This window comes from Enhydra lutris, unplaced genomic scaffold, assembly GCF_002288905.1.
Source record: "Enhydra lutris kenyoni isolate GAN:26980312 unplaced genomic scaffold, ASM228890v2 scaffoldscaffold9, whole genome shotgun sequence".
Classification (NCBI taxonomy): domain Eukaryota; kingdom Metazoa; phylum Chordata; class Mammalia; order Carnivora; family Mustelidae; genus Enhydra; species Enhydra lutris.
The window spans coordinates 80,667,408-80,690,889 of NW_019154093.1; the positions used below are offsets into that span (position 1 = coordinate 80,667,408).

At 36.7% G+C, this 23,482-nt stretch overlaps 1 protein-coding gene across 1 annotated transcript in view; it reads left to right on the top strand.

The window, feature by feature from the left end:
- Positions 1-23,482, top strand: part of LOC111143503 (mannosidase alpha class 1A member 2) — a 192,433-nt gene that overhangs the window by 59,787 nt on the left and 109,164 nt on the right. The window contains exons 4-5 of the mRNA XM_022497308.1: positions 16,346-16,464; positions 22,200-22,280. Of these exons, the coding sequence (XP_022353016.1) occupies positions 16,346-16,464; positions 22,200-22,280 (200 nt within the window). The remainder of the gene's footprint in view (positions 1-16,345; positions 16,465-22,199; positions 22,281-23,482) is intronic.

Here is a 23,482-nt window from a genome sequence, read left to right on the forward strand (position 1 = left end):
GTTATTAACTTTGCAGTGCTTTTTGAAGTATGCTTTTATTTTCTGTATGTGTGTCTATGTATGTGACTTTATGTACGTGTGTGTATAAATTCTTTTTGCTATTTTCAACTTAACTGGGTTATGACTTAAAATATTTTGTCAAGGATTTTTGCATTTATATTTTGCATTCATATTCTATATTTTTCTTGCATTATCTTTGTTTTGTTTTGGTATCAGGGTAATATTGGCTTCATAAAGTGAATTTGGAAGTGTTCTCTGCTCTTCATACTTCTGGAAGAGATTGTTTTAACATTCATTTTATTTTCTGCTTTAGTATTGGTAAAATTCACCAGTGAAGCCATTGGCATCTGGAGATTTTTTTTTTGGGGGAGGTTCTTAAACTGCAAATTCAGTTTCTCCAACAGTAAGGACCAATCAGTTTATCTGTATTTGTATGGCTTTGAACTGTGTAAGTCCACTTATATGTGGGTTTTTGGGAAAATACAGTATAGAAGTATGCTCTAGAAAGTAATATACTTTCTCTTATGATTTTTTTTTTCAAATTTTTATTTAAAATTTGGTTAGCTAACATACGGTGCAATATTAGTCTCATGAGTAGAATCCAGTGATTAATCACTTAAACAAACACCCACGGCTCATCACAAGTGCCGTCCTTAAATACCCATCATCCATCTAGCCCCATCCACTTCCTGTCATCAACCCTCAGATTGTTCTCTATCATTGAGGTTTTTTTTTTTTTTTTTTTTTTTTTAAGATTTTATTTATTTGAGAGAGATATAATGAGAGATGGAACACGAGCAGGGGAGAGAGGGAGAAGCAGGCTCCCGACTGAGCAGGGAGCGCTACAATGGGACTTGATCCCAGGACCCTGGGATCATGACACAACCTGAGCTAAAGGCAGCTGTTTATTGTTTGGTGGCAGCTGTAGTGATAATCCCTTTTAATTCCTAATAGTAGTAATTCATGTTTATTCTTTTTCTTTGTCAGTCCTGCTAGAAGCTTGGTTTCATTGATCTTTTTAAATAATTTATCATGGTTCACTTTATTATTTTTTTTATTCAAGAAATATTAACGTAGAGTGTTATACTAGTTTCAAGTGTACAATACAGAAATTCTGTACATTATTTAGTGCTCATTATGATAAGGGTACTTTTAATCTTGTTCACCTATTTCACCCCCACCCCCACCTTACCTCCTCTCTGTCAACCATCAGTTTATTCTCTATAGTTAAGAGTTTGTTTCTTGGTTTACCTTTTTTTTCTCCCTCCCCATGTTCATTTGTTCTGTTTCTTAATTTCCACATAAGAGTGAAATCATGATGTTTGTCTTTATCTGGCTGACTTATTTCGCTTAGCATTATATCAAGAGCCATCCGTGTTGTTGTAAATGGCAAGATTTTATTTTTTTATGGCTGAGTAATATTTTATTGTATATGTATACCACATCTTTTTTTATCCACTTATCTGTTAGTGGATAATTGGATTGCTTTCCTGTCTTGGCTATTATCAACAGTGCTGCAGTAAGCATAGGGGTGCATTTGTCTTTTCAAATTTGTTTTCATTTTCTTTGGGTAAATAGCCAGTAGTAGAATTACTCGATCATATAGTAATTGTTTTTAATTTTTGAGGAACCTTCATACTGTTTTCTACAGTTGGCTGCACCAGCTTGTATTCCCACTAATAGTACTTGAGGGTTCCTTTTTCTCCACATCCTTGCCAACTCTTGTTATTTCTTGTGTCTTTGGTTTTAGTCATGATAGGTGTGAGGTGATAATCTCATAGTGGTTTTGTTTTGTGTTTCCCTGATGATGAGTGATGTTAAGCATCCTTTCATGTGTCTGCTGGCCATCTATATGTCTCTTTTGGAAAAATAGCTATTTGTTGATCATTTTTCTCTTTTCTTTATGTTTTCAGTTTGATTTTTGCTCTTTACAATTTTGATTCTTCCACAGACTTGGGTAGATTTAGCTTTAATTTTCTTCTTTAAGTGGAAGCCTAGAGTATGGATTTGAGATCCTCTTTTCCAGTGTAAGCATTTAATGCTATAAATTAACTGTGAGATGTTGCTTTAGTTATATCCCAAAGATTTTGATACGTGTGTTTTAGTTTTCATTTAATTCAATATGTTTTAAAATTTCCTCCGGGGAATCATCTTGCATTGTTTGCGGGAGTGCAAACTGGTGCAACCATTCTGGAAAGCAGTATGGAGGTTCTTCAAAAAGTTAAAAATAGAACTAGCCTATATGCACTGCTAGGTACTATATGAAGGATGCAAAAATACTAATTTAAAGGGATACTTGCACCCTAGTGTTTGTAGCAGGATTATTTGCAATAGCCAAATTATGGAAAGAGCCTGATGTTCATCACTTGAATGGATGAAGAAGATATGGTGTAGATAGTCCAAGGTGGTGGAGGAGTAGGAGATCTTAGTTTTGTCTGGTCCCACATTGAGCTAGATAGCTGTCAAATCATTCTGACCACCTGTGAACTCAACCAGAGATCTAAGAAAAGAATTGCTGCCATTCTGCAAATAGTAAAGTGACCACTTTCTGCAAGGTAGGAGGTGTAGACAAGTGAATCCGAGGTGATACCCGGGAAGATAAACCACAGGGGGAGGGATCCTCTGTAAGCCAGCTATGGAAAGTGATATAACAGTGGAGTGCAAAATCAGAACTTGTGCAAGTTTGCTCCACTGAGGGACATCCCTGCCTGAAAGGCTGTCAGGTGGTGAAGCAGGGCGGAATCCTAGGTGGGACAGTGTGATCTCAGGATCTCTAGGGTCACAGAAAGATCGGGGTTGCCTGAGTGCAGCAGAGTTGCCAGGTGTCCAAGTGGGGAAGCCGGCTGCAATCAGATGAGCCCAGGAGTGGGCTTTTAGCTCGCTCTTGTAAACTGTGAACCTCTGCACAGTTGGGTGACTGCTTTCAGAGCAAGGGCCCAGCAAGTGGCAGAACCACGGCGAGACCCCCCCTTCCCTTCCCTGGGAAGAGCGGCACAGACGCACATTGCAGGAGTCAGCAAGGTTTGGAGACACAAATGGGGCTTGCATGACTGAGATAGAAATGCTTGGTCACAGGCTGGGTGAGCACAGAGTGCGGATGGAGTCCAGGAAGATAGGGAAGTGATTGACAGTTTTTCCCTGAGAGTGCCTGAAGAGTGGGGGCCTAAGCTTTCAGCTCTGGGTCTAGTGATTGGGAGGCTGCCATTTTCATTCTCATCCTCTACAGTGGCTCGGAAAGCCTTCAGGGAACAAAAGCCACATAGAGCAATCCTGAGGACCTTCCTTAGCCAGGCCTCCTGGCAAGGGTGGTGCAGTTCTGTCTGGGGCAAAGAAACCTGAGAATCAGTGCAGCATGTGCCTCCCCCGGAAGATCAGCAAGAACAGCAAGCCAAGACCCAGTTCACTAGTCACACAGAACTGTAAAGCTCCAATGCTAGGGGAAAATGCTATATAGAATTCATGGTTTTTTCCCCACGATTCTTTAGCTTTCAATTTTAGTTTTTTTTCCTTTCCGTTCTCAACCAATTTCTTATTTTATTAACTCTTTTTTAACCTTTTAGAATTTTCATCTTGACATTTACATTCTATCCTTTTATTCATTGTATTTAATTACATATATATATATTTCCCCCCCCCCTTCTTCTTCCTTTACAATTTTGGGATGCAGTTTCTTCTAACAAACAGACCAAAATACACCCAGAATCTAGTGTATTGCTCTGTTCTTGTCACCTGTCTGATCATATTTTCTTTCTTCTTCTTCTTTTTTTAAGTCTTTTTAAATTTTCCTCTTTACAGTTACATTCTATCCTTTCAATGTATTTAATTTTATTTTTGTATTTATATGTTTCTCTTTCTTTACAGTTTTGGGATGTAATTTCTTCTACCAAACAGACCATAATATACTCAGGATATAGTGTTTTGCTCTGTTCTGTCAATCTATTTATAGTCCTTTTTTTTTTTTTTTGGCTTTTAATTTTCATTTTTACAGTTACATTCTGTCCTTTCATTGTATTTAATTGTATTTTTGTACATATATAAGTTTTTTTTTCTTTGTAAATTTTGGGGATCTAGTTTTCTATCAGACTGAAATATACACAGGATTCAGTGTATTGTTCTGTTCTGTTCACATGGCTGATTATATTCACTCTCTCTCTCTCTTTTAAATTTTTTTTTTCTTGTTTTCAGGTCTTTTCTGATATGTTTAGTGTATATTTCTCTCGGGTTGTTGATGCCCTTTAGAATTTTATTCTCTTATTTTTATCTGTTCCTCTCTGGACAGATGACAAGATAGAAAAACTCACCTCAAAAAAAAGAGTAAGAGGCAGTACTACTGACTGCCAGGGAGCTAATCAGTATGGATATAAGTAAGATGTCAGAACTAGAATTCAGAATAATGACTATAAAGAAACTAGCTGGGCTTGAAGAAAGCATGTAAGACACTAGCGCATCCCTTTCTGGAGAAATAAAAGAATTAAAATCTAATCAAGTCAAAATAAAAAAGGCTATTAATGAGATATAATAAAAATGGAGGCTCTGACTACTAGGATAAATGAGGTAGAGGAGAGAATTAGAGGTATAGAAGACAAAATGATGGAGAAGAAGTCAAGAAGGATGAACAACTACTGGACCACAAGGGGAGAATTTGAGACATAAGTGATATCGTAAAGCGAAATAATATTAGAATACATTGTTTCCCAGGAGAACAGGAAAGAAAAGACAGAGAGAGGGAGGCAGAGAATATATTGGAGCAAATTAGAGCAAAAAACTTCCCTCATCTGGGGAAGGAAACAGGCATTCAAGTCCGAGAGGCACAGTGAACCCCCTTCAAAATCAATTAAAAGAGGACAACACCTCAACATAATAATGAAACTTGCAAATCTCAGAGACAAAATCCTGAAAGCAGCTCGAGATAAGAGGTCCATACCTTACCAAGGTAGACACATTAGACTGGTAGCAGACCTGTCACAGAGATCTGGTAGGCCAGAAAGGAATGGCATGATATACTCAGGGTGCTAAATGAGAAAAAATATGCTACCAAGAATATTTAATAGGATGTCATTCAAAATAGAATGAGTGATAAAAAGCTTCCAGGACAAACAGAAACTAAAAGAATTTGTGGTCACTAAACCAGCCCTGAAAGAAATATCAAAGGGGATCCTTTAAGCAAAGAGAGAGCCCAAAAGTAACATAGACCAAAAAGGAACAGACATAATCTACAGAAACAATGACTTTATAGGTAATACAGTGGCACTAAATTCCTATCTTTCAGTAGTTACTCTGGATGTAAATGGGCTAAATGCTCCAATCAAAAGACACAGGGTAACTGATTGAATAAAAAAGGAAAACTGGGTGCCTGGGTGGCTCAGTGGTTAAAGCCTCTGCCTTCGGCTCAGGTCATGGTGCCGGGGTCCTGGGATCGAGCCTCACGTAGGGCTCTCTGCTCAGCAGGGAGCCTGCCTCTTCCTCTCTCTCTCTCTCTCTGCCTGCCTCTCTGCCTGCTTGTGATCTGTCAAATAAATAAAAATCTTAAAAAAAAAAAAAAAAAGGAAAACCATTGATATGCTATCTGCAAGAGACTCATTTTAGACCCAGAGACACCTCCAGATTGAAAGTGAGGGGGTGGAAAACCATTTATCATGCTAATCGACATCAAAAGAAAGCTGGGGTAGCAATCCATATATCAGACAAATTAGATTTTAAGACAAAGACTAATAAAAGATGAGGAAGGACAGACACTATATCATAATTGAAGGATCTGTCCAATGAGAAGATATAACAGTTACAAATATTTATGCCCCTAACATGGGAGCAGCCAATTATATAAGCCAATTAATAATAAAAGTAAACTCATTGATAGTAACAAAATAATAGTAGGGGACTTTAACACCTCCCTCACTGCAATGGATAGATCATGTAAGCAGAAGATCAACAAGGAAATAAGGGCCTGTTTTATATATATCTATATAACAGATAGGTTACACACATATATAAACAGATATATTCAGAGCATTCTGTCCAAAAGCAACAAAGTACACATTCTTCTCGAGTGCTCATGGAACATTGTCCAGAATAGATCACATCCTGGGTCAACAAATCAGGTCTCAGCCAGTACTAAAAGATTGGGATTATTCCTTGCATATTTTCAGACCATTGTGCTTTGAAACTTGAACTCAGTCACAAGAGGAAATTTGGAAAGAGCTCAAATACTTGGAGGCTAAAGAGCATCCTACTAAGGAATGAATGGGTCAACTAGGAAATAAAAGAAGAATTTAAAAATTCATGGAAACAAATGAAAATGTAAACACAAATGTTGAAAATCTTTGGGATGCAGCAAAGGTGGTCCTAAGTGGGAAGTATATAGCACCACAAGCCTTTCTCAGGAAACAAGAAAGGTCTCAAATATACAAGCTAACCTTACACCTAAAGGAGCTGGAGAAAGAACAGCAAATAAAGTCTAAACCCAGCAGGAGAAGAGAATTACTAAGATTAGAACAGAAATCAATGAAATAGAAACCAAAAGGACAGTAGAACAGATCAACAAAACTAGGAGCTTGTTCTTGGAAAGAATTAATAAGATTGGTAAGTGCCTGGCCAGACTTATCAAAAAGAAAAGAGAAAGGACCCAAATTAATAAAATTATGATTGAGAGGAGAGATCACAACCAACACTGAAGAAATACAATTATAAGAACATATTATGAACAAATATATGCCAACAGATTAAGTAATCTGGAAGAAACGGATGCGTTCCCAGAGATGTATGAACTACCGAAACTGAAACAAGAAGAAATAGAAAACCCGAACAGGCCCACAACTAGCAAGGAAATTGAAGCAGTAATCAAAAAAATCTCCTAACAAGAATCCAGGGTTGGATGGCTTCCCAGGGGAATTCTACCAAACATTTCATTAATAAATTCTTCTGAAGCTCTTTCAAAAACTAGAAATAGATGGAAATCATCCAAATTCATTTTCTGAGGCCAGCATTACTTTGATCTCAAAAGCAGACAAAGACCCCACCAAAAAAGAGAATTATAGACCAATATCCCTGATGAACATGAATGCAAAAATTCTCACCAAGGCACTACCCAGTAGGATCCAACAGTACATTAAAAGGATTACTCACCACGACCAAGTGGGATTTATTCCTGGTCTGCAAGGGTGGTTCATCATCTGCAAATCAATCAGTGTGATACACTACATACATAAAAGAAAGGGCAGGAACCATATGATCCTCTCAATAGATGCAGAAAAAGCATTTGACAAAGTACAGCATCTGTTCTTGATGAATACTTCACAGTGTAGCGATAGAGGGAACATACCAATATCATAAAAGCCATCTATGAAAAGTCCACAGTGAATATCATTCTCAGTGGGGAAAAACTGAGAGCTTTTCCCTAAGGTCAGGAACACAGCAGGGATGTCCTCTGTCACCACTGTTGTTCAATAATAGTACTAGAAGTCCTAGCCTCTGCAGTCAGACAAGAAAAAGAAATAAAAGGCATCCAAATCAGCAACAAAGCCAAAGTCTCACTCTTTGCAGATGGCGTGATACTCTATGTGGAAAACCCAAAAGGCTCCACCCCAAAATTGCTAGAAGTCACACAGGAATTCAGCAAATGACAGGATATAAAATCAATGCACAGAAGTCCATTGCATTTCTATATGCCAACAATGAGAAGAAATGGAAATTAAGGAATTGATCCCATTTATAATTGCACCCAAAAGCATAAGGTACCCAGGAATAAACATAACCAAAGAGGCAAAGGATCTATACTCAAAAAACTATAGAACTCTCATGAAAGAAATTGAGGAAGACACAGAGAGGTAGAAAAACGTTCCATGCTTATGGATTTCAAGAACAAATATTGTTAAAATGTCTGTGCTATGCAAAGCAATCTATACATTCAGTGCAATCCCTACCAAACTACCATTAACTTTTTTTTCACAGAGTTGGAACAAATAATCCTAAAATTGTATGGAATCACAAAAGACCCTGAATACCCAATGACATACTGGACCAGATGGACTTAACAGATCTATTGAATGTTGAAAAAGAAAACCTAAGCTGGTGGCATCATAGTGCTGGACTTCAAGCTCTATTACAAAGCTGTAATCATCAATACAGTATGGTGCTGGTACAAAAACAGACACATAGATCAGTGGAACAATATAGAGAACCCAGAATTAGACCCTCAGCTTTATGACCAACTAATCTTTGACAAAACAGGATGGAATATCCAGTGGAAAAAAGAGTCTCTTCAACAAATGATGGGAAAATTGGACAGCCACATGCAGAAGAATGAAACTGGATCATTGTCTGACACCATACACAAAGATAAACTCAAAGTGGAAGAAAGACCTAAATGTGAGACAGGAATCTGTCAAAATCCTAGCATAGAACATAGGCAGCAACCTCTCTGATCTTGGCCATAGCAACCTCTTGCTAGAAACTTTTCCAAAGGCAGGGGAAACAAAAGCAAAAATGAACTATTAGAACTTCATCATGATCAAGCAAAGGAAAGAGTCAAGAATACTGAAAGGAAACCTGTGGAATGGGAGAAGATATTTGCAGATGACATATTGGATAAAGGAATAGTATCCAAAATCTATGAAGAACTTATCAGACTCAATACTCAAAGAACAAATAATCCAATCAAGAAATAGTCAAAAGACTTCAAGAGACATTTCTCCAATGAAGATATCCAGATCGCCAACAGACACATGAAAAAAGTCTCAATATCATTTGGCATTAGAGAAATACAAATCAAAAACACAATGAGATACCACCTCATGCTGGTCAGAATGGCTAAAATTAACAAGTCAAGAAATGACAGATGTTGGTGAGGATGTGGAGAAAGGGGAACCCTGATACACTGTTGGTGTGAATGCAAGCTGGTGTAGCCACTCTGGAAAACTATGGTGGTTCCTCAAAAAGTTGAAAATAGAGCTACCCTATGACCTAGCCATCATACTATTGGGTATTTACCCCAAAGATACAAATGTAGTCATCTGAGGCACCTGCACCCCAGCGTTTATAGCAGCAGTGTCCACAATAGCCCAACTGTGGAAAGAGCCCAGATGTCCATCAACAGATGTCCATCAACAGAATAGTACACAGCCATCAAAAAATGAAATCTTGTCATTTGTAATGACATGGATGGAACTAGAGGGTATTATGCTAAATGAAATAAGTCAATCAGAGAAAGATAATTCTCCTGTGATCTTCTGGAATTTAAGAAACAAAACAGGATCATAGAGGAAGAGAAGGAAAAATAAAAGAAGACAAGATCAGAGAGGGAGACAAACTGTAAGAGACTCTTTCTTTTTAAAAGATATTATTTATTTATTTGACAGACACATGGCGAGGGAGGGAACACAAGCAGGGGGTGTGGGAGTGGGAGAGGGAGAAGCAGGCTTCCCGTTGAGTAGGGAGCCTGATGGGTCCTGGGACCCATCCCAGGACCCCGAGATCATGCCTGAGCTGAAGGCAGAAGCTTAACAACTGAGCCACCCAGGCGCCCCCATAAGAGACTCTTAATCGTAGGAAGCAAGCTGAGGGTTGCTATAGGGGATTCGGGTAGGGGGATGGGATAACTGGGTGATGGACATTTAGGAGCATACACTTTGTGATGAGCACTGGGTATCCTATAAGACTGATGAGTCACTGACCTCTAGGTCTGAAACCAATAATACAGTATGTGTTAATTTAATTTAAATTAAAAATAAATTTAAACAAATGTGTATGTATACAAGGGGATATCAGTCAACCATAAAAAAGAATGAAATCTTGCCATTTGAAATGATGTGGTTGGATCTGGAGAGTATTACACTAAGCGAAATAAGTCAGTCAGGGAAAGACAAGTACCATATGATCATCAAGTACCATGATGTGGATATTAAGAAACAGAACAAAGGAACATGGAGGAAGAAAAAAAGAGGTAAACCAAGAAATAAGTTCTTAACTATAGAGAATAATCTGATGGTTGCCAGAGGGGAGGTTGTTGGGGGGGTGGGTGAAATAGGTGATGGGGATTAAGGAGTGCATTTGCTGTGATGAGCACTGGGTATTGTATGTAAGTGCTGAATCACTATATTGTACACCTGAAACTAACAGTACACTGTTCACTAACTGGAATTTAATTCAAAAAAATAGAAGCACATGGGAAAAAACCATATTTTCCATTAGTAAGTTTAATTTTCAAACATTTAGAGATTTTCTTTTTCTTTCCATTATTGAAATTTAGTTTACTTCTATTATGGTCAGAGAGTGTGCTATATTTCAGGGTCTTTTTTAAAAGATTTTATTTTTTTGACAGAGAGAGCAAGAGAGCACAAGCAGGGGGAGTGGCAGAGGGAGAAGCAGGCTCCCCGCTGAGCAAAGAGCCTGATGTGGGGCTCAATCCCCGGACCTGGGATCATGACCTGAGCCGAAGGCAGATGCTTAACTGCCTGAGTCATCTGGGCACCCCTATGTTTTACTTCCTTTAAATTGTTTAAGGTTTACTTTATGATCCAGAATATGGTCTGTCTTGGTGAATGTTCCATTTGTACTTAAAAAGAACCTGTACAAATGTCATCTGATGATACTGGGTAGAATGTTCTATTGATGTTAGAGCCCATTGGTTATTATTGGGGTTGTTCAGGCTCCCTCTCCGCTTGCTATATTTCTGTCCAGTAGTTCTATCACTTCCTGAGAGAAAGGTGTCGAAGTCCTCAACTGTAATTTTGGATTTCTCTCTTCGCCCATTCAATTCAGCCGGTTTTTGCTTCCTATATTTCATTTATTCATATATTCTTGTTAAGTGTTTACACATTAACGATTGTTTTATGTCTTCTTGGTAGCACCACCAAACCCCTAATACAAAAAGCAGACAACAGTATTACAAGGAAAGGAAAACATAGACCAGTGCCTGTCATGAATATAGACACAGAAATCTTTAGCCAAATCTTAGTAAATCTAATTCAGGAATACCTCAAATGAATAATACCTTATGACTATTGCATGGTTCGTTTAATATTGAGAAGTTAACCAGTGTAATTGAAAATATTAAGGGGGAGCATGTGGGTAGCTCAGTCAGCTAAGCGTCTGCTTTTGGCTCAGGTTAAAATCTGGGCGTCCTGGGATTGTGCCCAACATAGGGCTCCCTGCTCAGCGGGAGCCTGCTCCCCCCTGCTTGTGCTCGCCTGCTCTCTCTCAAGTAAATAAATAAAATCTTTAAAAAAATAATACTATGGGAATCAAAGAAAAACCTTTATGATCATTTCAGTAGATGCAGACAACTGGTTTAGCAACACTCAAGATTGATTCATGATTAAAGTTCTCAGGTAACTGTCATAGAAGGGAACTTACTCAGTATGATTAAAGAAAGGCATTAAAACACACAGACACACAGATACCCAAAAATAAAACAAATGGAAAAAGTTTGCCACATTCTTAATATTTGAACATGAGATGTTTTCCCCTAAGATTATGAACCAGGCAAGGATGTCTGCTCTCTTACTTTTGTGTAGCAGTGGAGTTGAGGTCCTAGCCTGTACACTAATGTAAGAAAAAGACAAAAGAGGTGTAAAGATTGGAAATGAAGAAGCACACCTTATAGCTAATGAGATTGTCCATGAAGAAAATCTTAAGGAATCAACACCAACAAAGTACTCGATTGAATAAAATTTAGTAAGGTCGTGGTACAAGGTCAGTGTACAAAATAAATTGTATTTCTATGTACTAGCAAGGAGCATAGTGTCATTTAAAAATCATATCATTTGCAATCGCATCAAAAAATATGAACTGCATGTGGATGAATTTAACAAAATAGGGGCAGAACCTATACACTTAAAACTGATTATTGAGAGAAATTTCAAAGGACTTAAATAAATGGAGAGAAATGCCATGTTCATGAATTGGAATACTCAGTACTATGGGGATATCAGTTCTCTTAAAATTCATTTTTAAATTTAAAGAAATCCCAATCAAAATGACTTTGCATAAATTAATAAGCTGACTCAAAAATCTATATAGAAATGCAAAGCATGTATAATACAATAATTTTTTAAAAGAAGAACTAAGTTGAGGGACTTATATTACCTGATTTTTTGGTTTACTGTAAAGCTGCAGTAATGAGGACAGTCTTAATGATGCAGTCTTCTTATTTTAGCCTAAGGACAGAGAGATCAGTGGAAAAGAACAGAACTAGGTCTGCACATACATGGTTGATTCACAGGTGCTCAGGTAATTCAGTGGCTAAAAAGATAGTTTGTCCAGTAAATTGTGCTGGGTCAGGTATATTTGTGTAGAAAATTAACAAAACTCGACTTTTCATTGTACATAAAAATTAACTTGAAATGGATCATGGGTCTAAACCTGGAAGCAGATAATGTAAAACTTTTTGGTAGGAAGCTTTGGAGAAAATCTTTGTGACTTTGAGGTAAGAAAAGAGTTTTTAGGGCACCTGGGTGGCTCAGTCATTGGGCATCTGCCTTCGGCTCAGGTCATGATCTCAGGATCCTGGGATTGAGTTCTAAACATCTGGCTCCCTGCTTGCCGGCAAGTCTGCTTCTCCCTCTCCCACTCTCCCTACTTGTGTTGCCTCTCTCACTGTTTCTCTCTCTCTGTCAAATAAATAAATAAATAAAAATCTTAAGTTAGAATACAAAAAGCATAAACCTTTTATAAAAGGGGAAAAAATGGATAAATTGGACTTCATAAAAATTAACAATTTCTGCTTTCCAAAAGATATTAAAGTGAAAAGTAGAGAATGTTTGTGGTATACACACATGAATATATTTAGAATACGTAAGTGATTTATAGACCAAAGAAGATTTATGAATAGCCAATTAGCATGTCAGTTGCCAGAGAAATTAAAATTCAACCCATAATGCAATATTCTACACACTCATTAGAATGTCTAAAAAGGGCAGCAATATCAAATGTTGACAAGGATGGTAGTGCAACCAGAACTCTTCTGCATTATTGCTGGGTGTATAAAATGGTATACTCCGGAGAGCTGTTTGTCAGTCTGTTGTAAAGTTAAAAATAACCTTACCATACAGCTCAGCAATTTCACTCTTAAATATTTCCATGATGCTCACAAATGAGATCAGAGAGTAGTTTTATTTTTCTTACTGAGATTTTTACATCAGTGGCATGCAGAATCTGTAAATTGAATTTTAAGATCTCTTCCTATGTTCTATAAAAATTTATGTAGGAGTTACTGTTCTTAAAATTAAAGTAGAATCTATTCTGTGGAACTTCCAGAGTCTACTTTTATGGTTGGTAGTTCTTTGAGAACTTCTCAATTTCTTCTGTTTCTTGGTCTTCTTTGTTGTCTAGATTTTATGTTTCTTTCTATGTCAAAGTTTCTAAGTCAGAGTTTTCTTTCTACGTCAAAGTTTTCTTTCAAACTTAGAAAAGTTTCTTTTCTAAGTCAAAGTTCATTACATGTAAAAATAAGTAATATTTTTATTTTATGTGATACTATATATAGTATTAAATATATGATATATATTCATAGAAAATCATCAGTTGCACTCATTTTTTCAAATTTATTGGTATGATATGACTAAAATGGGCTTTTTATAGTTTTCTTAGTTTCCTCCCTGTTGATGCAGTCATTTCTTATTTTGTGTTTTTGCATTTCCTGGGTACTTTTTAAACTTTGGTTAGTGGTAGATTCATTATGTAGTTCTTCTAATAGAACTGTCTCTTGAATTTATATTTTTGACAGTTTTTTAAATTTGTAATTATTTTTTGCCTTTAACTTTTCTGATTCTTTGAACTTTTTCCTCAGGTTTATCATTCTTTTTTTTCCCTCCTTGGTAGAATGTTGTGAATTCAATTATTTTCATTTGTTCTCATTAAATAACATAACATTTTCAGGTTATGAGTTTCTGAGAACTGCATTAGTTGAATCCTGCATTCTCATAAAATTTTATTAATATTTTATAGATTCTTCAGTATTGTGTTTCACTTCTTTGACCCAAGAGCAGATTGACTAATTGATTAAAGATTTTTTTTATTTATTAGAGAGAGAGAGAGAGCATGAGCAGGGAGAGGGAGTGGTAGAAGCAGACTCCCATGCTGAGAAGGGAACCCGATGTGGGGCTCTGTCCCAGGACCCTGGGATCATGACTTGAGCTGAAGGCACTCACTTAACTCACTGACCCACCCAGGGGCATTGTCCCAAGGGTAGTTTTAGATCTTTTAACTTTTTCCGTTTGAAATCTTGGGTTGTCTAGGTAAACAATCATAGGGATAGCCAGGAACATCAGTTTTGCTTTTCTCTTCTTTGGTCTGTTTGCCCATGGTACAAACCTTGTGAAACTAACCGGAATTAGTACAGAGCAGGTGGGTCAGGCCTTTTTCCGTTCCAGAGTTGTCTGTACCTTAGAGCAATATGCATTCCCAAGACTCTATAAATAACTAGAGAACTGAAGCATAACTACCTATACAAATTAAAATAAGTACAGAAGTAGGTACTCTTAAGGATTTAAAATAAGCATGGTAATATTTTGGATGGAATACATAAAAAGATACATATTTAAGTGATTATGGGAGAGAGAGGGATATATGGGTGATTAAAGGCTTGATAAAGTATTTATCATCTTAATAAAAAGCTGAGGGACAAAGAAAAGTAAAAGGAAAGTATGTCTGTAATAACCCAGAACAAATATTCTAGTTAATGTCTAGGGAACTTAAGTGGGGAGAAGACCCAGGAGCTTATCAGAGTGTGATGGAGTGCTTATCTTTATAGTGGAAAGATAATACTTATTGATAAGTTGAAAAATTTATTAGAATCATGTGAAGAAGAAAATGTGATGTAAGTTAGGGACATTTTAAGAATGAATTTGTATAGCTTTAAAGTGTCAGAAGAAAGCACTGTTTACCCAGTGGAAAAAGGGATGGAAGAAAAAAGAAAGAAAAGAAAGAATAGTAACTAAGCAGTGTCAAATGTGACTTGCTGATAAGGCAAAGCTGAGTTTAATGCTTTACTGTGGTACAGTAGATCACTACCTCAACAGAGCCTTAGTAGCCTGTCAGATGGAGGAGGACACAGTTAGGTTAAGATGGGCCTTTCAGGGGCACCTGGGTGGCTCAGTGGGTTAAAGCCTCTGCCTTCGGCTCAGGTCATGATCCCAGGGTCCTGGGATTGAGCCCCGCATCGGGCTCTCTGCTCAGCGGGGAGCCTGCTTCCTGCTCTCTCTCTCTCTGCCTGCCTCTCCGCCTACTGTGATCTCTGTCAAATAAATAAATAAAATCTTTAAAAAAAAAAAAAAAAAAGATGGGCCTTTCAGTTGGGGTGGGGGTACTTGGTTATGATTGGGTGAGGGCCATAATATAACACTTTAGGACTGGTAAGCAGAGAATTTGGAGGTATTCAGTTCAGAGTTTTAATAGGTCTTTCAGGAAGTTCCTGGAATGAAAAGTAAAATTATTTTACAACTTTTATCCTTCTGGGCCAGGGTAACAGTAAACTCATGTTGATGAAGACAGTAATAAAGCCCTTTCAATATAGATGATAACAACTGTGGATAATTTTCATTCTCAGAAGGTGGAAATGATTGTGTTCCTGGGGCTGGGGACGACTCATCTGCTCCATGTTATTTACTCTTCTACATGCTATTAGATTTGTTTTAGATTGTATTCATGATTTTGCGGTTCTTTTCATTAGTAAGATTGACCCGTTTTCTTGTCATGTGTTTATAGTGTCTAGTTTTGCTATCAACTGGTTTTGTTGAATTAAATTTTTCCCTCCCGAAATTGTTCCCTTTAACATCAGAATTCTCTCTCTTGAAGATGGGTGTAAATCTTATTATTTTGATTTTTTCTACTCATATTTTGTTTCATATTTACTTTCCTTTTCAGTATGGTTAACCTGCTTTTGATTGGTAAGGTTTTCATAGTTTGTTTTACTGTGGTCATCTAGGCTTATTGCACTTTTACTATTATTTCTAAGTATATTTTTTGCCCTTTCTATGCATTTATAGCAGAACAGCACAGTTGTCCTGTGACTTGGTTTGACATCTTGAACCACCCTCCCCATTTCTTGAATTAATTCCCCCCTCCTTTTTTTTTTGGACTTAAACAGATATCTCATACTGTGACCAGGAAGAAAATGAAAGGAGAATTACTATTTTAGTTTTCCTTTACCTTCCTTTTAGTTGTTAACATGTCATCTTTAGGAAAATATGTTGAACAGTGTTTATTATTGTTCTTAAGGAAGAGTGAACCATGTTGGGGGTTATTTTTGGTCCTTATATTTCTACTTTGATTTTTTATATATTAAAAAGTTAAAACAGACCTTATATGAAGGGCGTGTTAATAATGAGTTTTCTCTCCACCCCAAATACAGGAAGTTCGCAAATGGGTGCTACCATAGTAGATGCTTTGGATACCCTTTATATCATGGGACTTCATGATGAGTTCCGAGATGGGCAAAAATGGATTGAAGACAACCTTGATTTCAGTGTGGTGAGTATACAATTGATGACTTCTTTGATTGACCTTGAAAAGACAGTGTCTAACTGTAGTAGTTTTGAGCGTTACACTCCCAGTTTAAGGAAATCCTAAATTCCCTCTATTCTTTCGGAATTAGGATTGTCATTTAACTTTTGCGTAAAATACAGCCCTTTTTCACCATCTTCCTTTCATTCTCTCTCTTTTTTTTTTTGAGGCAGTGTGTTCAGTGTGTTAAGGCATACTTACAGAAAAAAACACATGGGGGTAGAAATACCAGGAAAACATGAACTAGTTTATAAACAATAAGTGTTTTATTATTTTTTAAAGATTCAATAATCTGGTATAGCTTTGATGAACCTTCATAACTAGGCCAATGCCCCTTCTTCCAGCATTTTGGTGTAGTTGTTAAGTTGTGTGGCTAAAGTTTGAAGCCCAGCACAGCTACATTCTCACGGTGGGACTTGGGAAAGTTCGTTATTTTTTCTAAACCTGTCATAAAATTACTATCGCACTGCAGTATTGTAAGGATTATTTGACATAATCTGGTACACATTAAGTGCTTGTAAATGGTAAGAATTATTTTCATTATTACCAGTATTCACCCACAAGTTGTATGGCCTATTTTGTCATATTCATTATCATCTCTTATGATATCTGTGCTTGCTGTTCTTTCTTGCTGTGGTCAGAAGTCGCTCTTTCACTGTGTGTTTTTCTCTTTGGCAGACTGCATCACTCAAATTGTGATTTAAATCCATAATTATTTCTTCTCTCATGCTTTTCTGATGCTACCCACATGAAAATGGATTATTTATATCCTAGCATTTTGGACATATATCAGTTAGAATAATTTTTATTATCAGTTCGATTTAGATTTGTCTGTCAGTGGCAGAAAATCTAATATAAAATAGTTTAAACAAGATACACGTTTATTTCCCTTTCGTGTAAACTAAGTGCAGAGATGAGCAGTTTAGGGTTGGCTTGGGTAGCTCCTTGTTCCTCAAGGGTCTGGGATCCTTTGTCTTGTTGCTCTGCCAACTTCAGTTTATAGCTCCAGCCTCACGGTCCAAGATAGTTCCTCAATAAGGCAGATAAACCTTCCAGTTTCAGAAAAGGGAAAGATACATGACTCTCCTGTATTACTTCACAGGTATCGGTTACCTCAGTTTTGGTTGTATACTGTTGAGTGGCTCAGAGTCATACAGCCCAGCCTTAGTGTAAAGGATGGCTGAGAAATAGTTTTTTTTTTTTTTTTTTTTTTTTCTTTTTTTTTTTCCCCTCTTTGGCTATGTGGTCCTTATAGGATGTGCTTTTTGTATCTTATTTAAGAAATCCCTACTCTTATTGAAGATACAGTCCTATATTTCATTCTGAGTGTTTTAAAGGTTGGCTTTTGTATTTAGGACTTTAATCCATATGAAATTGATTTAGGGTGAGATAGACAACTATTAGTTGATCCTAGCCATTTATTTCCCTGCTATTTGTACATGCCACATTAGTCATTTGAGCTGATTCTTTTCTGCTCACTTTTTTTCTTTCTGCTTACATCAATACTAAACTGTCTTAACTACAGTATTTTTATAGGAAGCTTGATATCCGATTTTGTTCTACTAGGAAATTATCTTAGCAGTTCTCAACTCTTTGTTCCTCTAAGCTCTGGAGTACTGTTGACATTTTGATGAGGATCGCGTTCAATTTACAGATTAATTTGGAGAGAATTGGCATCTTGTAGAGTCTCAAATACTCCTGTCCATTAACGTGTCAGCTTTATTAGGCCTAATAATCCATCCGCGAATATATCATTGTATCAGTTCACTCAATCAGGAACCAGAACTGTACGTGCCATTTATTTTAATTAGAGGATTTCATGTTTAGAATTGTTAACCAAATAACAGGGAACTGAAAAGGCAGAAAGAGAACATTGTGGTATTACAAGAGGGAGTAACTACAGTAAATATCTACCTCCCTGGGACTGTCAGAACAGTGGGAAGAAGTGGGGATTACAAAAATTTAGTAATTTGGAACTCTGCTGCTGGTATGTAGGAGCTCTTAAAAGGGCTTTTTTAGAGCTGGGACTCAGACCTCTGAGGAGAGGGTCCCTAGCTGGTGGGCCACAGTGAGGCTGATTTGGAGAACGTGTGTGTGTGGCAGCGGAATTGTAATGTGGAACCAACTGCCACTGCCAGGGCAAAGAACCATGCCTGATTTGACACTGTCAGAAACCAGAAGTAAATTGGAAGGAATAAGTCCTTTCTCCTTCCTCCAGCCTTGTATTAGCTTTTTAAAACCTGCTGTTGGCATGGCCCATAAGGGAGCCAGCTGACTAATGAGACACACATTTGTAGAGTCCAGTTCCAGTTTACCAAGTAGACTATAGAAGGATAGATTTGAAAATCTGAGGACAAAAGAGCTTAATAATCAGCACAATCATTTACCATCCCTTTACTTTTAGCCTTTCTGTGTCATATATTTTAGCTGTATATTTTGCATGTAATGTGTTTTTGAATTTTGTTATTTTTATCCAGTCTTGGAGTCTTTTAACTGTCAAGTTTGGAATGTTTACATTTTTTGTGATAACATATATTTGGAGCTGGGCCTTCCATCTTTGTTTTTCAACCTATGTTATTATTGTACTTTCATTGTTTTTATTTTCTGCTTCCTTTATTTTAGATTAAGTTATCTTATGTCTCGTTTGCCCTCTTTTACATTGACTTTTATACTTGTCATTTCCATTCATTCTGGGGTTATCCTTAAAATTTTATATTTATACTGTTTAAGTTTAAAATTAGTCAGTTTCTTTATCCTTCTGAAGAATATAAGTCTCTTAGAATGCTTTAATTTAGCTCATCTCCCTCTTGTCTTATGTGTAATTGTTGTCTAGCTGGTTCCAACTTGTATTTGAAACTTCCAGATTAATGAATGAATGGATGACTGAATGAAGGAATAAATAAATAAATTTATTGAATGCCTCCTCTGGGAAAGGCACTGTTCTGGCTTTTGTGGATATACTAATGAGCAAAACGGTCTTATTTCTCCTTGAGTTTTTACTCTAATTTTGGGAGGAAAACAGTAAATAAATATTCAACTCATATATAGTATACCAGATGGTGATAAATGCTGTGGAGAACTGTAAAGAAGAGAAGGTAGGATTGGAGCAAGTAGTGTGGGGTTGCCATTTTACATGGGGTGGCTAGTGAAGGACTCTCTGCTATGGTGACGTTTCTGAGAAGAGACCCAGTGGAAGCCATGTGGATATAAGGCTCTCTCGTACTGGATATTATAGTTGAGTATAGGATTGGAGGTTGGTTATTTTCTCTTGAGCTTTGAAAGGTACAGTTCCATTGTCTTCCTTTTCCTGTTATACTATTGGACATCATGCTGTCAGTCTAATTTTTCACAACTAATCTATCTTGTTTTCCCCTTGTTTTAATCCATTTCCCCTCCCCATCAGTTTTGGAAGATTTGCCATCACTATTCCTTTGAATAATGCCTGTCTTCCGTTTTGTCCCTTCTCTCCCTCTAGAGAACTCTTCTATTACCTCTCTTGTGAGGGAAGTTCTGAATTTTACAAATAAAGAAATATATGTAATTAAATGGTGTTAAGTGTTAATTGGGGAAATAATGCAGGTTAAGAGAGATTAGTGATGAGGACTGACTTCATTATTTTGTATGGTGTGTTTGGAAAAGCTTCCTATTCAGAGACCTGTAGGTTAAGGGTAAGACTGACATACAAGAATGAGTTCGGTAATTCTAGAACAGCAAGTAGACCCATTTGGTAATAATAAAGTAAGTTGAGAGGACTCCTGTTGGTAGGAGATGATGTCAGACAGGTAGTGGGGAATCTGATTACATTGGGTCTTACAGTTATTTTGCTCTGAGTGTAACCAGAAATCGTTGTAAAAGTTTACACAACAGTAACCTAACCTGACTTAAAATGTAAGAGGTTCACTCTGCCTACAGGGTGCTGCATAAATGGAGTGTAAGGAGGAGAGAAAGGCTGAAATCAGGGAAACTGATTAGAGGGTTATTTCGGTGAGTGATAGAGGCCTGCTCTCTCTCCCTCTTTCGCGGCTTCTCTGTATTTAGTGAATGTCTGTTCTGTGCCCTGCAATATACTATATGTTGGGAATATATGAAGTGATATAAAGCATTTTGCTGTCGTGGATGGGGTGAGATGATAGATGTGTTACTAAAAAATTCCAGGAAGTAATCAGAGAGGGAGGTAAACCATGAAAAACTCTTAACTATAGGAAACAAACAGAGTTGCTGGAAATGAGGTAGGTGGGGTGATGGGGTAACTGGGTGATGATGGGCAATAAGAAGGGCATGTGATGTGATGAGCACTGGGTGTTATACATAACTGATAAAGTATTGAGCACTATCTGAAACTAATGATGTACTATATGTTGGCTAGTTGAATTTAAATAAAAAAAATTCCATAGTGAAAATTCTATATTAGATACACACTTGGGTTAGCAAATTATGTGTTCTGCCTGTGAATGTTAGAAAGACTTCTGGATAATATATATTTCCTTTTAAATTTTGTTTAAAAAATTAGTTATGAATGTTACCTTTATACTAGTCAGTTGTATATATCCTGTGGATTCTTTGGTCATGTTTTTTGCCACTTCTACTTTTCTTTCCATGTATTAGAATTTTTCTCAGCAATATCTGTATCTTTATCTAAATACAAGCATGTAGACTTTATATGCAAAGGTTATTAGTACTGCTATATTTGTGCCAAATTTCCTTTTTTTTTTTTTTTTGTTTGCCTTTTAATTTTGTTCATAATTGTTTTTCCTTATAGGTAATTCTCATTTTGGGGAAATTCAAGTCTTTCTATCATAATTTGTTGTCAGTATAGTTGATTTTATGATTATAAAGTACCTGTTCTGTCAAGGAAATTTATATATATTGTCTACATTTTCTTCTACTTTTTTTTTTTTTAAAGATTTTATTTATTTGACAGAGAGAGATCACAAGTAGGCAGAGAGGCAGACAGAGAAAGAGAGGGGAGGAAGCAGGCTCCCTGAGGAGTAGAGAGCCTGATGCGGGGCTCGATCCCAGGACCCTGGGATCATGACCTGAGCCGAAGGCAGAGGCTTTAACCCACTGAGCCACCCAGGCACCCCCTTCTACTTTTTTATAGTAATTTTCTCTGCATTTATATCTAAATTATTTGGATTTCATTTTGAGAGAAGGATATCTGAAATTAGTATCCAAATTAATTTCTAACCTAGGAGTCCATTTTCTCAACATTATTAATTGAGTAATCCATCATCCTATCATTTCTGGTCCCTCTTTTAACATTTATTAAATTTTTATATATATGAGGAAAAATTTTTTAAATTCATGAGAAATATAAGTAAAAATGGGACAGTATGCTGTAGTAACTAGAACAGAAGAAAAAGGACCCAACAGAGAGACTTGCTGTTCCAGAATTCAAGAAGTGGAGGGTTTCATGAAGAGAGAATAGTCAAGAGCATCAAATATATTGACAATTTCACAATGATAGGTACTATACATAAAAATGATTTTAGCCAGTAAGAACCTGTGGTGGCATAATAGAGGAGTTTCAGTAACATTAATAAATGGTGAATGAGATCACAATTACATGAGAAATGAAGGTGTGGAAAATGGAGAAAAACATTCTCTGCAGGGTGTTTGTGAGAAACGTAGGAAGTACTGAAAATATTTGGAAAATTTGGAAGTTTTATGTATATGTGAATATTTTCAACATGTCTTCACAGAATTCAGAGGTGTCTGTGTTTGAAGTCAACATTCGATTTATTGGAGGCCTGCTTGCCGCTTACTACCTTTCAGGAGAAGAGGTGAGCCACTCAAGTGAAACACTTTGTTTGGGGGGAAGGGGCTCTGAATGGACTTTAATAAAATGAAAGATTTCCCTAACAGCATATTGTTTTTCTTAATTGTTTAATAATTGAACCCTTGTAAAGATTTGCTGAGAGAACTGGATGCTTCAGGTAGAGCTGTCCTTGGGAATAATGATTTTTCCGTTTTGAGAATTTTAGTAAAACATAAATTCATCACAGATTCTATCTGTGTATACACCACTTCTCCTTTGCAGGAGCTGTTCTCCAGGATTTTGCCGCTGCGATTAATTACACAGTTGAAACAAGGTCGGGGGGTGATTAATAAAATCAGAATTAGGAATGAATCAGGAAGAATTAATATGGATCCTCCTAAGACCAAAAATTAATTATGAAAACTGCCTGTTTGGAAATCAGATGAGATTTTTTTGCTATAAATTAAAAAAAAAAAAAAAAAGAACACAGCAACAACTCTGAATTCTCCTTTCTGGAAGTCTTAGTGTATGTAATACAATTGATTGATTTGATACTTGCTGTGATGGGGAAGCGGGTGTGGGAAATCCCTTTTTACTGCTCACGTGGGTTTAAAGGAGAGTAGGAGAAAGAGAAACTAAAGGAAGAGGTTATAAGTCATTTCTGTTTGTTTCCTGAGGAATTTCTATATTTGATTGGTTCGTTGGTCTAAATGATTGTAAGAGCTCTTTGTAAATTTAAGAAAATTCATCTTTTGTTCTATGTGTTGTAAAGATGGGTTTCTTTGTTGTTGGTGTTTAGGAAATGTTTGCCTAATCCAAGGTCACAAAAATGTTCTTTTATGTTTTCTTCTAGAATATTAAGGTTTACTTTAAGTCTGTAATTCATTTTGAGTTATATTCTATATATGCGTTGAGGTATAGGTTAAGCTTGCTTTCTTTCCTTCTGGATATTAAAAAATTCTAACATTTGTTGAAAAGCCTCTCCTTTTCTTTGTTTAACTGACTGCACTTTTGTTGAAATCACTTAACCATATAGGTGTTAGTCGACCTCTAACCTTGCTGTTTGTCTCTGTCCTTTTGCCACACTGTGTGAGTGAACTACACTCTGTAAACAGAGTGAACTACACACTCTGTAAACAGAGTGAACTACACACTCTGTTCATTATTGTGGCTTTATGGAAAGTCTTGAAATCAGGTTGTACGAGTCTTCTTTGTTCCTTTTCAAAA